The following is a 22,822-nucleotide window of genomic DNA, read 5'->3' as shown; positions in this document are numbered from 1 at the left end:
GCTAAAAGGAAGACCAGGCAGGGCATGGTGGCTCATGCCTCTAATTCCAGCACTTTGTGAAGCCAAAGTGGGAGGACTGCTTGAGCCCAGGAGTTTGAGACCAGCCTGGGGAACACAGGGAGAACCCACCTCTACAATTTTTTTTTTTTTAATTAGCCAGGCTTGGTAATGTGCACCGATAGTCCCAGCTACTTGGAGGCTGAGGTGGGAGGATCGCTTGAACCTGGGAAGTCAGGCTGCTCAAGTGAGCCGATCATGCCACTGCACTCCAGCCGAGGCAACAGAGTAAGATCCTCTCTTAAAAAAAAAAAAAAAGAAAAGAGAGAAAAAGAAGACCAGGTAGGAAGCCATTACAACACCCTCGTAATGGTGATGGCCTTGACCAATAAAATCGGCAGTGGGGGTGATGAAAAGTAGATGTGTGGGGCACGCTGCTGACGTGGTCAGTCAGTAGGAAACAGAGAAATCAAGGCTAGCTCCTAGATGCTTAGCCCTAGCAACTGGCCAGATGGTGGTGACATTCTCTGAGCTGAGGGGAGACAGCTAGAGGATCTAAGTTGGGTGGTAGTAAAAGAACCAGAAATAAAATAATTCTACTTTGGAAATGTGAAGCTTGACATGCCTGTGATACACGTGAGGGGAGATGCCAGCTAACTAACTGGATATACTGGGCAGGAACTCGGAAGAGAGCTATGAGGTGGAAACGTAACATTTGGAAGCAGGGTATTACAGATATTTACAGCCACGGAAATTGGTAAGATGACACCAAAGGAATTAATGGGCAAGCAGAGTAGAACTGTTTGAAAAAAAAAAAAATGCCACTATGCCATGCAGTGTCACTAACCTAAGTAACCTTAGGTCAGCCATTGTCCCCTCTGAGACTTTCCCTATCCAAACAATGAGATCAGATTAGGTCATCACTAAGGTTCTCTCCCTAACATTTAGTGATGCCACTGTTGTAATGTGTGGCTTTTACATTATGAGGCTACACCAAGAGCCAGTTCTTCAACTTGCCCTGCAATCAGAAAGGCCCTACTGGGTCTCCTATAACAGAAGCCTAGCAGCTGGGGATGCCATTTCCTCTCTAACCTCTGGAAAGATAGACCACCATGCCTGCTATTCACATTGCCTGCTGCTATGTAAAAACTTCTGGTGTCAGTCTCCATCTGCTGGGGGGAAAACCACTCTCAGAAAGAAACACCTTCTCCTGCCAAGGCTTTGGGTGGGGCTTCAAAAGTTGTTTATGACAACACTGAGTCAGCACATTAAGCAGGGTCAAGCTCACAGCTGGAGGGAATTGGAAGAGGGCCTTAGTAGAGAAGAAACCTCCAGCTGTGGCTTCTTCAGTCTCAAAGGGAATGGAATCAGAATCCACAAATTCATAATGGAGACTGGCACCATGCTCAAATCAGGGGTTTCCTCCCAACATGTTAGACAGTACAGATGAGAACAACAAAAAAGTACTAAATTTATGGACTTGATCACCCCAATAAGTCATAAAAGTTCAAAACTGGTTTTCAAAAGCTGCAAAATAGGATTATGTTAAAACAGGCTCTCTGGGGAGGCACATCTTGAGACTATGTGAGCAGGGGTAACTGGGTTCTCCCCAGATGTGCATCTTAGGGTTTGTCAGGTTTCTGGGGCTGGAGGGATCACAGATCTGACCTAGTGTGACATTTACATGCATTAAGAGTCAACGTCCTTTCCTCTAATTCAGTTGTTTTGTTGCCTGAATCCTTAGGGTTAAAATAAGGGTACTTGGCTGGCCTCTGAAAGTATAGGACGCCTTTATTAGCCTCTGAAAATGCACGGTTTCTTCTCATCTCTGAGGGTGAATATACCAAGAATTCTTATAAATGGTATTTCCCTGTAAGACAGGTAATGACAGTACAGGCACAGCTGATGGGGACTGCAGTCAAGTCGAATGGAACCCAGTGACACATAAGCCCTCCCTCCTGAGTGCTTCCTCACCAAAATCACACTTTGCTTTTTCACACAACATATATTTATTCAGAAAAAAATTTGCAATAAATTATAATAAAAAAGATGACACGAAATATAGAATCCCACTAGCAGCTTTGCTTAGTGATCAAGACGTTTTTGGGAAATCTAACAAACAATTATAGAATAAGAAAACAGTGAAAGGGAGACTAACGCAATGTCACCACATGGATTTAAACCATTTCTTCCCTAAGACAGCAGGTGCAGAGTCTTTCCCTACCAGTTGAATCTGAAATCATTACTTCAGAGCAGCTACAAATTAGTACCTTAGAGGACTTGGGAATTACAGGTGGGGTGTTGCAATAGGCATGGTAGGGAAGCAGATTTCTTCTGTCTGGGTCTACGTCTTGTCTCCTCTACCTAGAGATTGTCTAAAATTCTCAACCCTGTATATGTTCCAGGATGAGGTGTAAAAAGGTCGAGGCAGTACACCAACTTAGTGTTTTGACCTGATGTAGAAAGAGATAGGATACTGCATACGTGCAGCACAGAGCCTCCACTAACCACACCTTTGATCACCCAAAGATCCCAGGTCAATGATATGCTAGAAAACAAGCCCAGGAAAGGTATTTCCCTGGGGTATGATCCTACCCCAGTGTCTATTATCTGCCTCTTTTTGTGGTCACTTTCTGGCCTTGCAGAGATGACAAACCTGTTCTGTTCTCAGTCTTCCATTAACTAAGTTCAACACCCAGCCCCTGACCTATCACACCTCCAGCTCTGTGGCACCAGTAACTTGACTCCTACTGCTTTAACTCTCAATCAGGAAAGCGTTTAGCCGTATTGCAAAATACGTACCTTTTTTTTTTTTTTTCCAAGAAATGGGGGAAATCACTGGTGGTGCCTTGGATATGCTAGAAATGTCATGGAGTCAATGCCCAGGATCGTACATAGAGCCTGTACGTTATGTTCCTTGCAATTAACGTAAACAGGCAAGGGTGGTTGTAACAAAAGAAAACCAGGAGGAAACCAATTGCATCAGGCAGTTTTGCAGTCAGGCTTATCAACCAATATAGATTAATTTTTTTAAAAAAGGCTGTATCACAGAGTTTGAATAAATGAAAAGCTCAGAGGGTCATCTTGGATGGGAGAGGTAAGGTGCTTGGTTGGTCCTGTTGGCCAGTCTCTTTACACAACACTGGATATGGTCTGGGAGCCAAGGGGAGCCTCTAAACCCTTTACGTGCAGGAGCTGGTTGTAGAGCACAGAGTCAGTCCCGCTGAGGAAGGAAGTGACACCTGCCCTTGGTACTTCAGAAGACCAGAAAATGGATTCTAAGGGTCATCCGCAATACCTTTGCTGTGGGAAGGATCAATAGCTCTAGATGGGCCTGCCTGAGGTACAAGACTCCCTCTTTTACTGTGGGGCCAGTGTTGCTCTGGAGGTGGATGTCTAGGCAGGAGATGGGTCTCAGAGACACCCAGGATTAGTCTTTCTGTAAAATTTGAGTAACAATAGGAAAAGGATAGTGGGAAGCAGGACCCGTCAAACACGAATGCTCTCACTCTTCAGATACTCAAAGTGCTTCCATTCTGATTGTGATTCTCTCACATCGATGGGATGCCATCTCTAATAGTCCCTAAAGTTATGCTACTAAATGTGATCTAAGAGAATATGGTTCCACCCAGTGCGGAGCCATGAAAAGGCCAATGTTACAGAGACATAAAGATGCCATTGTAGTAGAAATGCACAAATGCATGTAATAACTGCACGCAGACAGTGAACTCACTGTTGAGGACACCCAAGGAGTCACTAGCCTCACTCAGACTTCGTTCAAAGTGACAGAACGAGGGGAGTGGAGTGCAAAGGAGTGATCCAGGAGGGGGTGGGTCAAAAGTGCATTATACAAAGGACTCTAGACAAGTCTCAGCTACAGCAAGTAGTGCTTGTAGGCCTAGAATGGGAACATCTCAGAATCTAGGCCTAGGGTACTAAGGACAATCATGACAATTAGATAGGAGGGCAACAAACACATCCCTAGGTAAAGGAGTGTAAATACAGATCTTTTTGCCTTATAAAGAGAAAACACAAAAACACCAAAATATGGTAACTTTGGCTTGGCAATATAAGTCTAAAAGTATTTTGCTGTGGAGGATATGGTAAAGGAGGGATTAGGAAACACTCTTCCTTTTTACTATAAACAGAACTTGAAATTCTGCAATAGACCCTTCCTGTGGCATGACTTTTTAAATCATTCTGAAATACTTGGAGCCCGAGATCGTCTGCTTCTAGAATATCAGAGAATAGTAAAAGCCTTAGTCTTCTTCGCTCCCAAGCAGAAAGCCCAGAAGGAACTGAATAGCACGCTGGCGGTCACTTGGAGTCTGTCTTGCCATAAGGTTGGGTGGAGGCCTCAGGAGAAGACTAGTGAAGAGAGTAGCTAGAAGACGACAGAAAGACAAGCGGAAACGTTTGTCAGACATAACCTAAGCAAAACCTCAGGGCTGGAGGGCCTGGGGACAATGACTGTTGACTGCCATGTGCCTGCACACGCAGTAAGGTATATACTGGATACAATGCATGAAGAGTATTCTCAACAAATGTCCCATGCTGCATGAAGCACTCTTACCGATCATGTTGGCATTGACGCTATTGTATTCAGAGAATTTTAAGAGTTCTCGAAGGAATGCCATCAAGTAACGGAAAACATTTCTATGGCATCTCGGAAGCTGGGAGATCACCTGTTTTTAAAAATAGGGGTAGGCAGTGAGAAAAACAGGTAGAAGATGAAAGTAAGAGGAACTTACAGCTGCCATTAATAGTAGTCTATAATCCAACTCTTGCAGGACCCGTTTCATCTATCAACTTCTATTATCTCCTCATGGCCAACACAACACCTTCCAAATTATAACTTCAAAGTAAGAACGGCCGTGCTGTTTGGTCCCCGTCCACTCAATGACCAGGCCACATGGTCATCACACATTCACACGCACACCCCGCCTCACAATAGGTCGGTGTTCATCTGCTCTTTTCCCATTTCCGCAGGCATGTAGCCACAGCACCTACCAAGCTGAATGGTTTTGTTCTTTTTTGTTTGAATGGTTTTCTTTACAATGTCACTTAACATGGATGGGGACTCCTCCCAATACTCACTAGTCCAATTCACAGGTACTCTCAGTTACTGTGCATTAAAATCATTTCAGGATTAAAAACACACACCAAGAAGAGAAAAAGAAGAAAGGCTCCCAAGTGTCACCCATCCTTCCAGCCAGAATTCCATGTACAATCAGCTTCACCAATTTACCCTAGAGTAGAGGGATCCACCCCACTGTTTTCTGTAAACAGAAATAGGCCAATGGGGAAAAGGTGGCAAATATCATAGGAAATAACACAACCTAAAATTTAAGGGTAGCAACCTTCAATGTTCGTGTCCTGCCACTAATAACAGATCCAGACCCATCCTACCAGACAGCTGGCTGCCTATCTGGCTCTGTAAAACTGATGACTTCTCTATGGGGGAACCTGCGTCAAACACATCCTCAGGTCAGTAGAACCCACCTGTCGGCAGATCCGGGGATCATGAGCAGAGTCAAGACATCGCTGATACAGCTCATAACAGATGACTGGCTCTGGCAGGGCTTCCAAGAAAATGAGCAGTGCTTCAGCCACAGAGTGGTTGCTGCCAGCTGAATCAACTTAAGTCAAGGGAAACGGGCTCCAGGAGAAAAGGCCACACAGAGCCCCGACGGGCTCCTTTCCTCAAGTTCCTGCAGGGACTGTTTCCCTCCTCTTATTTGGGGCACACTGATCCTAATGGGGGCTTGATATTTTATTGATTCAAGTGCCCTGCAGCTGAGTTGTTACAGAATTGGTCAAAGACTCTTGGCAGCTTTGGCCCAGCTTCAGGGTCAGGGGAATATAGCCTGCAGAGTGACAGTTGACACTGGAGCAGTCCTATAAACCAGTTGCCCACGTTTCTCATCCTTCTCCCTGCCCTGTCAACAGTACGTGTGGTGGCAGGAGTGACTGATCACCTGAAGGAGAATAGTACCAGCGTTGTGGCTTCTACGTCCCATGCTTTTTAAGTCATTGTTATCTACCCCTTGCTTCCTTTTAGTAAGAGCTGGATATGGAAAGAAGTCAAAAGTTCATAAAAGGAAATGAGAAACAAGTGGATAGTCAGTGGTTATCCTACAATAAAAGACATTACAAAGAAAATAAATATAGAACCACAAAAAGCAAATAGAGGTGCAAAGAAGAGTTTGACCAAGTACTCATCCAGCTTCTTATGCTTTGGTCGCAAAGGATACGGATTGTCTCAGGAATGCTGGTATCCAGACAATCAATGATCTGCTGGAGCTCTTCCTGCATTCCAGGGGTCTGGAACAGGTCCTCCTACCAAAGAAGTCAGAATGAAGGGAACAGGCAAGATAATCACTCCTGAGGTTATGATGATTACCCAAGGATCAGAAGAGCAGCAGGAAGCAAAAGGGAAGGGTGGTATGTGTGTTAATAATTACAAATGGAGGTGTGAAAATAGCACATTTTTCCTTTAGCATTTCTCTAATCCATGTGAAATGTTATTTCAAACAAGAAAATGTTCTTTCCAAAGGTTTTAGCCTACACCTGATAAGGCAGGGGACCAGATGGCTAGAGCAAGAAACCAGGTGTTCTAATTCTAGCCTCTTTTTAAATTTTTTTTAATAGAGATGGGGTTTCACCATGTTGCCCAGGCTAGTCTCGAACTCCTGAGCTCAAGCAATGTGCCCGTCTTGGCCTCTCAAAATGCTGGGATTACAGGCATGAGCCACCGTGCCTGGCCTACTTGTAGCCTCTTGACAAGAAGCAGAAGGCAGAGTCCAAACAGAATAACCACATTCAAATGCTAGTACTACTGAATGCTGGGGAAGGAGGAAATCGCATGCTCATACTAAACCTTGCTTTCAAGTTACATTATTCTTCAGTAGGTAAGAGAACATTACCTTTCAATTTAGTCCCAAGAAATGTCTCTTTTGGGGGTGAATGAGTTGGGGTGGCATTTTAGATAGGATTTAAAAGAAAAACTAGGACCAAGTTAAAAAATGGGTTTAAAATCTGCTTTAGATTTAAAAATCTCTAATGCCTACATGACTCATAGCCAAAGTAGGCATTATAGACTCAGGTGTGCAGCTGTCCAGGGAAAAGAGAGAGTAGCCAGGAGACAGGTGCTCTTAATTTGGTCCTGGCTCTGCCACGACTACACTTAGGCCTTGGTCTTAGTAAATAACTTAGCTTTGCATGCTTCAGCTGTGACATCTGTGACTAGGGACACTTCCACCCACCCAGTTGATCTGACAGTGCCACTGTGTGCAGGTAGCTTGGGAAAGTTAAAAGCGCTATGCTGATGCGGGGTGTTATGATTTCCTATAGTATTTACACACCTTCCAAAGTTGTAGGGAAGGTCTACTCTCACTTACCTGGTGACAGGCATATTTGAATAGGTGATCTACTAGAAGCCAGATCTCCTTGGGGACCTGAAGGGGTCTCTCACTGGCACCTTCATCCAAAGGAACCATTTGCAGAAGGGATTTCTCCTAATAGATGGAAAAGGATGAGAATCAAAGGGGTCTCAGAATAAAGATTTTGGTGTATAACTTAAAGTCCTTCAAATTCTGGTCATGCAGGTACAATGTGATCTTCATCTCTTAAGATTTTCCATTTCTTCTCAGTGGGGACACCCCTGGTCAGAAGGCACTTGATAGCGAGTCTCACAGTTAAAGGATGTCCTTTCCTAAATGCTTCACTTAATTGTTCTGCATTTCATTTGAGTTTATGATGTTTATTACATGGATGCCTTGTGTTTAAATCCTTTCAAAGGTGACACTGAGAACCAGTGCTCCAGTGATACAGTCACAGTGGAGTCCGTACAGCACTGGTGACTTGGGGGGACTATTAAATTACAATTGTCAATATAGTACTTTGAGAGATCAGGGTCTACACTTAGGTATTTGTTTATTTCTAACTTACTCTTCCTTCAGGTCTTACCACAGATACTGTTGTTTGTTTTCAATGTTGATTTAAATGAGCTTCTTTGGTTTTCAGGAATTAAAGAGAACTCTCCACAACATTAGACCCACATATGTAAATATTTCAGGCTTGATGGAAGTTCTAATCTTAAGGCACTAAAACTCATAAGCCTTAAGGTCCAAAAATAGTAAACTGAATATAGCTAACCAAGAGGCAGAAATACCATGAAAAGTCTAAGGTCTGAGTCCAGAAGTTACATTTTCTAGGAATAGCTCAGTCAAGATTTCTAGGGGCTTTTACTCCTTTCATCTATCTTTCTACTATCTGTTATATTCTTCTGAAAGAATTTTGTAAGAGAAAAACCCAGAAGTGGCATAAATTAAATCAATCACTATATGTGAATTGGAAATGGCTAGGAAATAAATTCAGTTATCTTAGGTTCATGTAGTCAAATATAAATTACATGAAAAAATGTTTGAAATAGTAAAGGCATCTGAATGTAGCCTTCAGAAAAATCCCAGTGGAGAGAACTATGACCAAATTTTTTGCATCCTCCTCCCTCCCCCGCCTCTAGCTTGAGGTCATATATATTCTGCATGTTTAACTAAGAAATTCTTGCCCAACATTGTGCAACTTGTGAATTCCATCCACAACCCCCAGTCACGTAGCTTTAAAAGAAAAAAAAAAGGAGCATGTCACTACTTTGACAGAGACCACATACACCACAGCCGAGCTGAGGTCTCTTCTCAACATTATGTTCTTTAACAAGCACTGATGACCTTTAAAAGCTGCTGTGCCTTTCTAAGGGAATAAGAAAGAGAAGGGAGTGTGACAGTTGGTTACCATTTAAATTCTTTCTTTTTTTTTTTCCACATTCAGTTTGCTTCCTTTCTGTCCCTGGGATTCTATCACTTGATATTCATGTTCCTAATAGTTGCCAGAATGTCTATCAATGGCTCATCCATTTACTTCTTTCCAGTTGCAAGTATCAAATCCAAGCATCCACATGGTATTTGAGCCAAAACACTGTCCATCTTGCACTCTGCTAACTCTCTGGACCAAATGCAGCACATGTACTGATTCTTTAGCAGATGCCTCTAAACTTGCCATATAGAAATTATGCAGCACTGATTCACGTACTTTTTAAAAAGTCTGACATCCAACTGGAGCTTTTCCTATACTAAGGCATTAAGGCAACACAAGGTACTGTGTAAGATAAAAAGACAGAACATGGACTGCTCTTAACAGGGAAGAGCTAGGAAGCACAGCTGTCTCAAACCTTGGTGGTTTAAAAAGGTTAATAAAATGTCAGTAGATTACATACACCATCCACTATTCATTTTCAAATTCCTGTATGATAATATGGAATGCCACAGTTGTGTCTCCAAAGTCCAGAGAAAAGATCATGCACAAGAAACAATACTTGAATAATTTCACAAATTATCCTGAACTCTAATTTTCAAAGGAAAACCAAGTTACTTTGTCTTCTTTCAACAAGACACATTCAGCGCCTGATAAGCCCACACTTTGTAACCTTACTTAGTGTTAATAACTAAAGCATGAAAACAGCACGCCATCCCCATCATCAAAAGGCATTAAATTCCACCAAGTGGGAAGGGTGTATGACTTCAGCAAGTTTTTCAACCTTTCTGGGCCTTGGTTGTCTCATCTATTAGAATGGAGAAAATACCTTACCCTGTCTGAAGGTAGAGGCCTGAACCAGATGATCTTTTATGATCTTGTTCAGGTCCACAATTCTATTCTATGCTCTATTTCTTGATCATATCTGTGTATTTTTTTCTGAAATTAATTGCTATGATCATTAACCTCAAATCATTCTTAATGCAACAGAAAGCTACTTCTTCTGGTTTTATTGTCATTGGAAATGGAGGACAGCTAACTGGTACCCTCCTCCAATTCATGAGCATTCAGATACGTCAAGACGGCTCTGTAGTTACTTCTCATTTCAAAAATACAAATCTAGAACCTTGAGTCCTACTGTTTTTATGTTCTGAGTCTCAATGACTTGACTGCTACAGTAAATATCTTTCCTGTACTTCAAACACTTAAGGACAGCTGGTAGGGCTTTAGGGGAGTCTCACCAAGTCAGAGGTCTCTGATATGGGAACGCCTAGGGACAAATTCCAGGGACCACAGTTAAGTGTTAATCAAGCACAGGGAAACTCTCATAACCACCAATGGATTGCATTACCTTTTCTAGGAAGCTGTCTTCTTCCTGAGAGCGGAGCAGGAAAAGAAAGTCATTGACAGACAGAATATGATTAGAATTAATTTACAGAATTAGAAACAGATCAGTATTAGAACTCACTATCTTACCAGATATACATGCTTTAAACAGCTTTGAATTCTTCAAATAAATTATGATTGTTGAAAATGAAATACATTTTTCATACACAAAGTTCTCTACTAGACATTTTAAATTTTTGTGCAATTTGAGAATATCACTCAATAAATATGTGCGGTTCTAGACTTCTGTGTCCTTTGGCATCTGCCAACTGACCCAGCCAAATGCCCCAATGTCTCTTCCTGTCTGCTGCTTGGAGGCAGGTGCACTGAGGTATATACCTCACTGAAAGAATATGGCTGTAGGCCCAACAGTGGCCATCTGGAAAGAGATGGTAAACCACTCTACTTTCCATTTTCATTCTTCTCACGCCAGCCAGCCTCCTAAGCAGCATCCCAGATTCCTTTTTATCTCCTCGTATCCACTCCCCTCCTCAAAGGCCCTCAGAGTGCCCAGATTTGAAGGTCCTTCTGAACTATAAATGAATTTCATTTCAGACCTTTGCAGATCAGAAGATCCATCATTATCCCCTATTTTTATTTTCCTATTGGGTATAAGAGAAAAAAGAGAGGCAGGGGATAGGTAAGAAGGTATCTTTTTAATCTTCCTGTCTTTTATGCTGTTATTACAATCCAATAACAATAGCAGCAATAACTACCACCACCACTTAGGAAGCATCTGTCATATACCAGGAACTGTGCAAAGTGCTTATATACAGTCATTTAATCTGTACACACGTCCAAAGTAGATATTATTCCCATTTTACAGATGAATAAACTGAGGCTTTGAAAGCTTAAATTATTTTCCCAAGGCCACACTCACTATTAGGTAGTAAGTGGCTGAATCAGGATTGGATCCCAGGTCTGATCAACTCCACAGTCATTATCACTATGTTCCGTTAGACAATTCAAAAAGGACAATGTGACTGCTTCCTGGACAGAGAGGTAGAGGAAAACTGTGAGAATGTATTCTCCATAACAGGCTAAGGACAGTGAGAAACCCCACTTAAAAGACAGCGTGGTTAATGGAAAGAGTATAGGTACTGGTGTTGGACAGGCTTGGGTACAAATCTTTGCTCCACCTCTTGGCAATTTTGTATAGCCCTCGCACAAGTTACCAAACTTCATAGAGCCTCAGTTTCTTCATCTCTAAAATAGGGAGAGTAATATTTACCTTGAAGCAGCCTAAAACCAAGGGGTGATGGGGCAGTATGCCAGCAGAAGGTCTGGGTCCCTCAAGGTTCCTCATACCTCCCCAGTGACTCCCAACCTGGATTGTTTCAAATCTGACTATGGACCACTAAGCGCTCAAGTCTAAATTACATGTCTCAGTTCTTACAGGTAAAAGGAGAAATCCCAATCTTACTGTCTGAGATGCACGGGAGCTGGGAGTGGACAGGGAGGAGGAAAAGCATGTGGTAATACTGAATGCATTCCTCCCAGACTGTTATCCATGGGGATTAGGCGTTTTAATATTGGTAGATACTTCACGAATTAAACATGCTTTTGTGGGTTTACCTAGACTCTTAAATATCACATTAAATAAAGTAATTAGAATAATAGCCTCTATAAGGTACGTATTTATAGTACTATAATTACAATACCTTTTAATGTCAAGTTGATTTTGAGTACCCAACATCTGATACAATTTTATACTAGAACCTCTTGTAAAATTTAGGACGTGTTATCAAATGAAGAATCTACCTGACACATTTTATATTTTTCCTTCCATGAATATCTGATACATGATATGAATAAAACTAGACAGAGATTTTGTATACTAACCTGTCAAACCAGGCTCTCAAAAAAGTTTTCTTTAAGCAGCAGCCATCCTCCGGTACAAGGCATTGTGCTAAAATGCCTTTGCAGGGGAAGGCAATGAGAAATGAGGATAAAGGAGAAATACCTGGTTTGTCCCTGACTCTGATTTGCAACTGAGTTGGGGTGAGGAGTTCCAGAGTTTACAGACTGGTATTGTCATAATTCATGAATACGAGTTCTCAATAGATCATTGCTAGCCCTTTAAAAGACTCACAGAATTTTAAAGGGTAGAGATGGGGAGAGAATATTACAAGTGGAAGAGGCAGAAATAAACAAAAGGCACAGAGACTGTAAATCACAAATTGAGATTACGAAGAAGTTAGTCATCTGTTTGTGGGGTGCATGGAGAATGCCAAGAAAAATAGTGGGAAATAAATCTGAAAAGGTATGTTGAAGTTAGCCTTGGGGGGACCTTACATGACAGATTAAGGCATTCGGATTGTATTCAGCAGGCATGGGGGAGCCGCTGACTACCTTTAAGCAAGGAAGTGACAGGCCCCAAAGCAGTAGTACAGAAAGATCAATCTGACAGCCCTGAATAGGGAAAACTGAAGGGCAGAGACAGAGAAAGAGAGAGAGAGAGAGAGACAGTGAGAAAGACAAGGGGATCATTCAAAGGCTACCGAGGTAGGTCAAGCAGAAGAAGGTAAACATCTTAATAATGGAAAATTATAAACACATATATATACACACACACACATATAGGTATATATATATAATTTCTAAGTATATATATATTAAAGGGTATATTATATATATAATAAAAGGTATATACATACACTTACAAATGAATACAAGAGAAAACTCTGAAAGAAGAATCGAAAGGACTTTGATTAAATATGGATGGAGGGACAAGAGATTTACTTCTCTAGGTACAGGCACAAAGAAACAACATAGAAATTACATTGAATTAAACCCTGGTCTCAATTTTGAAAATAGAAATGTCACTTAGCCTTTATTAGTAAACAACTTACTCCCATAATAATCCTAAGGTTTCTACTATGAATCACTTAGTCCAACGAATTTTAAAGAGCAGAGATGCCCACTCTCTGCAAAAGGCTATACATGGATTACATTTAAAAAGGAAACTGAGTTCAGGATTTCCCCAGTGGGACAACATTGGCACACAGCAAATGCAATGCAAATCATTCTTTACCCCAACATTCACCCTCAGAAGAATATTCCCCGTGGCAAATGCAGCTAAAATAATATAAAAGAGTCAATTAGAGGCAGAATATCCAAATTTAAAAATAAAAAGCATAGCCGAGCACGGTGGCTCAGGCCTGTAATCCCAGCACCTTGGGAGGCCGAGGCAGGTGGATCACCTGAGGTCAGGTGTTCAAGACCAGCCTGGCCAACACGGTGAAACCCCATCTCTACTAAAAATGCAAAAATTAGCCAGGTGTGGTAGCATGCACCTATAGTCCCAGTGACTCGGGAGGCTGAGGCAGGAGAATAACTTGAACTGGGAGGCGGGGGTTGCAGTGAGCCAAGATTGTGCCACTGCACTACAGCCTGGCAACAGTGAGACTCCATCTCAGAAATAAATAAATAAATAGCCGAAAACTGAATGGAAAATGAAGTTCTAAAAAGGATTAGTTCATATGAATAGAGAAGAAATACAAGCCATATACTTAATGGAGTAAGAAATGGATGGTTAGATTAGTAAGACAAAGTAAAAACATAATGGGAAAAAAAAAACTATGGACAAATTAACAAGCTATTCCTGTTATTTCAAATTTTTAATATTGTTCTCCCAACAGATATGTCCCCAAGCAAATACAGTTTCTCTACTCATCCCTCAGCTTTTTTCATCTCTGTATTTACAACTTAGCCACATCTGGCAAGTTCAAGTCTTGCCTCCTTTCAATTAGTCCATTCTACAAGCAACACCAGAATGTTCTTCCAACTGTATCAATTTGCAACCTCATACTAATCAGCAAACCCTTCTGATGGTTCTAGATACCCTCTGGCTCAAGCATAAACTTATGTATTGACTTCAAGACTCTCTACCACCTGCCCCATTCTCCCTAACCAGCTTCATACATTTTTATCCTTGATCTTTACTTGTACCAGGGAAATCTTACAGTTTTTCATACACAATCTTTTCACTTTCACCTTCTACCCTGTATTCAAGATGTCCCTTATGCCTGGAAGAGCCTGCTCACCCACTATATTAATACATGTTTCCTAAGTACTTGGACTTGACTGAAAATACTTCTATAACTAACCCCAAATCACCTTCCTAATTCACTTTATTCTTATGTGCTAAACTTATTTCTCAGTCATGTTAATGTTACATGTATTAAATATTCATTAAAATGAAAACAGGCTGATTCTGATTTCTACAGGGATTAGCTGGTCAGCCAATAAGCTTTTATAGCATATAAGGGCTTTAATAAATAACACAGGAAAGGAACCTATTGTTAACACAAACTACAACCTCCATAATACTCATTTTACATGACTTTCCAAAATACTGACTTACCAAGCACACCAGACATTAGTCAGTAAAGGTGGTCAATGTTCAGATTATCTGTAACCAAACTCCCTATTAACCATGACTTAAAGTTTAGCCATATTTTACATGTAAATATACTTTCATCACCACTAAATTATGGGAACTCACATAAACTCCTTAATACTTTGTATCCAGTATGTAATGAATCAATATTGAGGATTATTTGCTACTTAATATTCTAGTTAATATAACAGAAAAATCTATCTTAATTCTGAGAAAGAATAAAGATGATTACAAATGGTAGATTTTCATCCGTTTCCCACTTGTGCTAATCCCAACTATTCTAGAAGTGGCAAAGTCACTGTTATGAAAAGAGCTGGAAGGATAAAAAATAATTATGTCAGTTATTTCACTCTGCATTTGGTGGGAAGACGGTGTGGCATAAGGATCTTTCTAAAACAGTGCATAAGGATCTTTCTAAAACAGTACATAGAGAGACAACACATACATTGAACTCATTTCTGGCTTCACCAAAATTTCAGAGCAAATAATACAACAGAGGGCAGGTACCATTATTAATAGCATCATCTCATGAGATTTGAAATATGATATTGGGTCTTGGGGAAAAAAAAACATGAATACTATACCTGAGGAATCATTTCAAAGGTCAAAATCAAGTCACAACAGAGTGGGAAGGTATTAAAAATGGGGTAGTAATTTTCAGATTTCTTGTTTACTGCTCCACACTAATACAGGTTGAGTATCCCCAATCCAGAAATCCAAAATGCTCCAAAACTCGAAACTTTTTGAGTACTGTCATGATGATCAAAGGAAATGCTTACTGGAGCACTTCAGATTTCTGATTTCCAGATTAGGGAAGCTGAACTGTTAAGTATATAATGCATACATTTGAAAATCTGAAAAAGATTGAAATCTGAACACTTTTGGTCCCAAGCATTTTGGATAATGGATAATCAACCTGTATAGATAATTTCCTTATCAATGAGATACAGGAATTTAATAACACTGAAATGCAACAGACTGTGAAAAGAATCAGAACCCTAAATCCTACAAAATAAAAGCTTCAAAAGAAAAATGATGACCACACACATACATTTTAATAAAAACTAGGAAATTTTGTAATTAAAAATGATCAGGGTTCTATTATTTTAACCCTGAATCACTTGTGACAAAAAGAAGGAAAAAGGCTTCACAAAGAGCCATTCATTCCTCTAATGATTTTGGTTCCTTTCTATTCATGAGCAAACATGGTAAAATTACCTGATAGTATACTTTACATAAAATAAAAACTTTATGCTGGTTGAGCCTCTTCTGGCCAATCCCAGAATACGAAAAACTGCCAAGTTTTTCATATTAATGGCTTTGCAGTTTTTCATATTAATGGCAAAGATATTCTAATATCTTCACTGACTTTGATCAAAAATAAGGGTAGGTTTCAGTTTACATGTAGGCGGAAGGAGAGAGTATAAAAGGGATAAGTTTGAAAAAAAAAAAAAAAAAGAAGAAACAACCAGACGAATTTAGAAAATGGTAGACCCTTGACTGGACATTTGTACTGGACTCTTAAAAAAGTCAATGTCACTAAAGAAAGTGGGAACTGCACTACTCCAATAGCGACTTTGGAGACCTCACCAAATACTATATGAACCCAGATTGGATTTTGGTTTAAAAAAAGGTGTAACAGAAATTCTTGGAACAACTGAAGAAATCTGAATATGGACTGAATGTTAAATGATACTATGGATTACTGTTAGTTTTCTTATACATAATAATGGTATTGTGCTTAAGTGTGCCCTTTTTGTTAAGAGATGCAGGCTGAAGTGTTTAGTGGTGAAGTGACATATTACCACTTAATTTTACGTGACACAGCAAAAAACATCTGTGTGTATATATGTACAGAAGGCATGTGGGGGTGTGTTGTACTGTTCTTTCCATTTTCTGCACATTTGACATTTTTCATAATAAAAAGCTGAAACAAAGAAAGCTGGAAAATTATGTCTGAGATGAAGGAAAGAGGGTAGGAGAAATAAGGAAAAACAACTTCATCATCCAAAATGTATTCTAAAAGGTGAAATACTAAAATCTGAAAGACAGAAATATAATGTTAGGAGAAAAACAATTATCATGAAAAACAGCAGAACAGTAGGATATGAATTTCTGAAGAAAATGGTTCTCTCTCAAACAGAGGTAATATACTCAGCCATGAAGGCTCTAGGGAAATAAGTATAATTCCAAGAAAGAATGCCGGGGCTGGACTCAGTGTTTTAATCTGCTATCTGAGTCACAGCTAAAACAATTCCATGGCAACAGAACAGATCGGACTCAGACAAGCCAGCAGCCTGCCCGTGGGTCTAGACCTCCCTGCTAGACACAATCACTCGCTCTGGCTAGGCCTAAAGGATCCATGTGAATGAATACTAACAGTAAGGATAACGTATGCTGTCACCTCACCTAATTTTCTTTGGTAAAAAACCAAGAATATACTTTTGTAGCCCAAAGAGATTCTGCATACAATCCAACAATATTTTCATTAAGAAGGAAATTTCTTAATACAATGAACTTTATTACTAAATCAATTTATGTTACTGAAGATAGTAAGTACTTCCTTCACAAAAACATTAATATTATAGCTTGGCTTGTGGGAGAGGTGGGAAAATCAACCTCCTTTTCTTTCTTAAGCACATCACATTAAATAAGCATCAAATTTCAATGTACATTATAAGCATCTGGAATGCGGATAAAATGCAGATTTGTAGGCTCCACATCCTGAGATTCTGATTCCATTGCCAGAAGTGAGGGTACCTGTAATAAGCGCCCCCAGGGATTCTGATTCAGGTATTCCAGGGTTGCAGTATAGTTCTATGCTTCCATAAGCAGCAAAGTTTTACTCTGATTAGATATAATGTGGTATTAGTGAGGAATACTAAACTGGGAACCAGGAAATTTGGGTGCTAGATTTGTTACTAACTGATGGTATCTGACTTTGGGCACATTAATGTCTCTGTGCCTCAGTTTTTCTCATATGCTCAATGAGAATAATTCTGCCTGCCCCACTTAGCATACCTCACGTACATGCTAATTTATACAAAAGTGACTTGAGAGTATGAAGAGCTTAACAAATAAGCATTATATCTTTGAGAGGGGAGTCTTTAATCTTATTTGGTGAGCTTAGTAATATCTATTGTACTCCCAACAAGAGCCAACTGCAGATTAGTCCCCCCTCTTTCCTCTAAGGCTTAATCTAATCAAAACAGTGCTAAAGTAACATGCTTCTTTATCATTTGACATCCCCCGTGGCCAAAAGAAGACAGAAAGCACAAAGATAAAGAGGATGTCACTTAAGTATTATGAAAATTAAATGTAAAAGAGGTTTATGTCTTGGGACAGTTCTTACCAAGTCTATGAGTTTGGTAACAGGAACTTCTCGGATTGGTCTTTTCATACGGCACAAAGCCTCTAAGGATGTGCCAAAACAACTTGGGAGGTAATTTCCACTGATGGTCAAGAAGTAATCTTTGCCTCGATCCAGGTGAAGGACGAGAATATCTTCAATCTTATCTTCCCCTGAGTTCAGGATGGTTACAGAGTCTTTGCTGACATACACATCAAGAGAAATGTCCACTGTCTCATCTGAAATGTAAGAGATGATACATGGTAATAGAAAAACTTCCAGTGGGAAAGCAAAAAGTATAAGAACCAACAGAGAAGTGTCCTCTAAAAAAATCATTAAGCAATGAGAGGGAAGAGATAGGACACACACAAGAGGTATCACCAATATGACAGTAAAGGTAAGAGACATGTGGTTAGAAAACAGAAAGTTAGACCAAGGGGATGGGAGTCATGAGGACATTACCAGCAGAGACATTGGTAAAGGGAAAACTCACTTGGCTCCAAGTAGCCCTCAAAAGGTTCAGCCCGAAGCCATGGCTTGCAGTACTGGCTGTCATTAAGTTTAGGGATGAAAGAAAAATGGCAGGGAACCTGTCCATTGTTGCTGATCTGGAACTTCTCCTTTTGTAGTTGCCGAAACTTCACATTTTCAAACACAAACTGGGGAATAACAGACAGACACAAACATGCATCACTAGTAGGGGAAGTAAGTCAGTTGGATTATTCCATAGAGGATATGAGGAGTAAGGTAATTGTTAAGCAGGTGTGCAAATGCCATAGACATTCACCAACTGAACCAACTTCACACCATCCACTTGCATGTATTATTATACTCACACCAGCAGAGAAGGAGTTAGGTGGCTCCTGCTACTTCTCCAGGCTACTCTGATCATTCCTAGGATCCTAAGAGGGTAACCCAACCTTGGTTCAGAGTATTCATCCTGGGACCAAGTCCTGGTTTCTGAGATATAAATTAACTAGCAACTCTGAAATATTAAACAAGAGCAGCTAACAACGGAGGGCTTACTATGTCCCGGGTGCTGTTCTGAGAGCTTCGCGTGTATTAACTCATGTAATCCTTACAACTACCCCTTAATCCAGAAAAGGAAACTGCGGCTCTGAGTGGGTAAGACACTTGCCTGAGGTCATGCATCTACGAAACAGCAGTGCTAGGACTGGAATGGAGGCAGTCTGACTCCAGCGACATGGGCTTAACTACTGTGCTATGTTGCCTTTTCTAAGCAGCAGTTTCTTCTGTGCTAACCACAGTGGGCAGTAGACAGGGAGATCATGTATTTTGGCTCACCTCCCTCCTGCTGAGTTCTAAGGAAGGAAGGAAGTCATTTTCCATTCTGTCCATGATGCGTACACTATCTTCAAAGACTTTACGGTACCTTCGTTCATCCACAACCTTCACCTGAAAGAAAACGTATCCTCTTTTCAGTCTTATATGCTTCTAGCTCATCTGCCTTGGAGATTATCTAACAATTTAAAACTGGTCATTACAGCAACCATTTAAAAAAAACTGTGGTGCAAACAACATCCTCACTTTCCGTATCTTGCTTCATCCACAACTTTCACCTGAAAGAAAACAGATCCTTGCTTTAGTTTTACATGCTCTCAACTTTTATATCTCCAAGAGTCTCTAAAGCAAACATAAATTGAACAAAGCATTATAGAAGCACACGCTTTAAGGTAAAGGTAAGATTAATTGGCTAACGTCCTGTAAAAGTTAAACTCCTATGTTAAGAAGCTTGGCAATAATAAATATTTGGGAAGAACATTTTCTTGCTTCATTGTTATTTGGTAGTGGAAAAAATGTGATTGTGGTAAAAATGATTGCTTGCACTGTACAAAATGACGGTGTCGAAACACAGCAATTACTGTTTCTAACAATCATAACTTGGTGAGGTGGGAGAAAATATGATTAAAAAGCTTTTAACTCTATTAGATTCTATGTACAATACCAAGAAGTATAATATCACTGCTCAGATTATATAATAGCAAAGATATATTAATAAATTGAGCCTACAGCCATTTTAGAAAATGGCTGAAACAAAATGTCCTAGACTAGAGTAAAACCATGACAACGGATAAACACATCTTGACTGATAAATAAAAAAAATTCCCACCTGACACAGCACTTTCAGCTTCCTGATACAGCCGTGTTTTTTTTTAAATATTAAAACTTCATACAAACCAATGCCAAAATTAACATAACTAACAGATTTTAACTTGAGATATCGGTTTCTTTTTTAGACTAGGAAATTTCACAAAAATCCGTGTCAAAAAAAATTGACACATGCAGCAAAGGTTCTAAAAAGATGTGGAAACAGATGCTGGCGAGGCTGTGGAGAAATAGGAACGCTTTTACACTGTTGGTGGGAGTGTAAATTAGTTCAGCCACTGTGGAAGACGGTGTGGCGATTCCTCAAGGATCTAGAACCACAAATACCATTTGACCCAGCAATCCCATTACTGGGTGTATACCCAAAAGAATATAAATCATTCTACTATAAAGACACATGCACACGTATGTTTACTGCAGCACTACTTACAATAACAAAAACATAGAACCAACCCAAATGCCCATTAATAATAAGACTTGATAAAGAAAATGTGGCAAATATACATCATGGAATACTATACAGCCATAAAAAGGAATGAGCTCAGGCTGGGCACAGTGGCTCACACCTGTAATCCTAGCACTTTGGGAGGCCGAGGCAGGAGGATCACTAGAGGTCAGGAGTTCAAAACCAGCCTGGCCAAGACAGTGAAACTCTGTCTCTACTAAAAGTACAAAAAAAAATTAGCCAGGCCTGGTGGTGGGTGCCTGTAATCCCAGCTACTGGCAGGCTGAGGCAGGAGAATCCCTTCAGCCCAGGAAGCGGAGGTTGAAGTCAGCCAAGATTACACCACTACACTGCAGCCTGGGCAACAGAGCAAGACTCCATCTCAAAAAATATTAAAAAATGTCCTTTGCAGGGACATGGATAAAGCTGGAAGCCATCATCCTTAGCAAACTAACACAGGAACAGAAAACCAAACACCGCATATTCTCACTCATAAGTGGGAGCTGCACAATGAGAACACATGGACACAGGGAGGGGAACAACACACACTGGGCCACTCGGGGTAGTGGGGCGAGGGGAGGGAGAGCATTAAGGTTAAATAGCTAATGCACGTGGGGCTTAAAACCTAGATGATGGGTTGCTAGGTGCAGCAAACCAACATGACACACATATACCTATGGAACAAGCCTATACGTTCTGTACTTGTATCCTATAACTTAAAGTAAAATAAAAATTTTTAAAAATGTTGAAAATAAGAACATCAAAGCTGAGTCAAGTATCTCAGACTGGGGAAGTTTTTCACGTATTTGAACTGTAACTCTTAGAGAACTGAGGATCAAACATCATTTTACCATCACCAGGGTCCATACTATAGCATTAGGTTAAGATGAATTTTATACTTTTACAAAACTTTGCAACTTTTAATTTCCAAAAGTATTTTGCACATGTCTTTTAATTTTCACAACCTGGAAGGCTACCAAAGCAAGCAATATTTTTGTTCTGAGAGTTGAGAACATTAAGATACATAACAATCAACAAACTTGCTCACTGCCACAGTTAATACCAAAGGTGATATCTGGACTAGTGTAAGACTCTTTCCAATATACCAGATATGTGGCAGAATCAACTTGAGTATGTCTTAAAAGCACAGCTGCCTGGGCCTACTAATCACAGTCTCCAGGGGTGGGGACGCATGCATCCACACTTTTTTTTAAAGCTCTCTAAGCAATTCTTACATCCACTGAAGTCTGAGAACCAATGCAACAGATCACAGTACCAAGTGCAGGGTTGGAACCCTATCCCAGCTCTATCTCAGCCAGCCCACAGAAAGTCTTCTGAAATTAATTGGCCATGGTGCACTCGGCTCCTTTGTTAACAGTCATTGGTGCCAATGGTGGTGAAAATGTAGTGTGGTTTTTAAAGCCTCTAATCATAACATGCCCAAGAATCCAAAACATGGGGTGATTACTCAATAAAATCAAACTTTTTCTCAGCAGGTTATCATGATCACAGCACTTAATGGCAAATCAAGGATAATGAGGTGGGGAAAAATCCCAAAGAATTCACGACCTGACACATCCATTTTAGTAAAGGAAATTACTGACGAAACTAGGAATTTGAAAAAAAAGTACAATGAGCTAGGTCTTTATGTAATAAGATGGGAGGTTCTCCAAGACACACTGCTGATTTAAAAAAAAAAATCAAGTTGTAGACCAACACATACATGAGACCGTTTATGATATAGAGACACACACAAATCAGTATTTTGTCTATGGGTGAACAAAAAAGCATATACAAAGGTCTAGAACTGCACTGTTCAGTACAATAGTGACTGGCCACATAGGGAATTTGAATTTAAATTACTTTAAATCAAATAAAAAGTTCAGTTCTCAGTTGCAATAGCCACACTTCAAGTACTCAATAGCCCCTTGCGGCTAGTAGCCACTGGACTGGACGGCACAGATACAGGACATTTCCATCATCACAGAAGGCTCTATTGGACAGCACTGGTCTAGAAAGATATAAACTCCTAAGGGTAGTGGCCTGGCTGGGGAATGGGGGTTTAGGCAAAGGTGGGAGTAGGAGACAGAACAGGGATTGAAGAACTTCTCCCTTATCTGTCAATTCTGCTTAAATTTCCTTTTAATTTTTTTAAAAGCACTTGTAATTGCCATACAATTTAAAAATCATTAAAAACTCAAAAGGCAGATCTTTATTAAAGATACACATAAATACACAAGAAGCCTGAAAAAAATGTAAATATCCCACTAGAAGCTCTGCATTAATGTGTATGGAGTATTAAAAA

The 22,822-nt window shown here is 40.1% G+C and overlaps 1 protein-coding gene across 2 annotated transcripts in view; it reads right to left on the bottom strand.

Annotated features, from left to right (window-relative positions):
* Window positions 1-1,987: 1,987 nt before the first annotated feature.
* OCRL (OCRL, inositol polyphosphate-5-phosphatase) overlaps window positions 1,988-22,822 on the bottom strand; it is a 50,880-nt gene continuing 30,045 nt past the window's right edge. Inside the window, exons 16-24 of one of the 2 annotated variants that reach the window (XM_025373113.1) lie at window positions 19,251-19,361; window positions 18,439-18,604; window positions 17,949-18,184; window positions 10,160-10,183; window positions 7,398-7,514; window positions 6,252-6,336; window positions 5,500-5,627; window positions 4,571-4,682; window positions 1,988-4,381 (exon numbers count right to left, since the gene is read on the bottom strand). In XM_025373113.1, the coding sequence (XP_025228898.1) occupies window positions 4,257-4,381; window positions 4,571-4,682; window positions 5,500-5,627; window positions 6,252-6,336; window positions 7,398-7,514; window positions 10,160-10,183; window positions 17,949-18,184; window positions 18,439-18,604; window positions 19,251-19,361 (1,104 nt within the window). In that variant the 3' untranslated portion in view covers window positions 1,988-4,256. The remainder of the gene's footprint in view (window positions 4,382-4,570; window positions 4,683-5,499; window positions 5,628-6,251; window positions 6,337-7,397; window positions 7,515-10,159; window positions 10,184-17,948; window positions 18,185-18,438; window positions 18,605-19,250; window positions 19,362-22,822) is intronic. The other variant, XM_025373114.1, reaches the window with a different exon arrangement.

The sequence above is a fragment of the Theropithecus gelada genome, chromosome X (genome assembly GCF_003255815.1).
Source record: "Theropithecus gelada isolate Dixy chromosome X, Tgel_1.0, whole genome shotgun sequence".
Classification (NCBI taxonomy): domain Eukaryota; kingdom Metazoa; phylum Chordata; class Mammalia; order Primates; family Cercopithecidae; genus Theropithecus; species Theropithecus gelada.
Note: the sequence above shows the minus strand (reverse complement) of the source record. Positions and strands in the feature narration are given on the sequence as shown.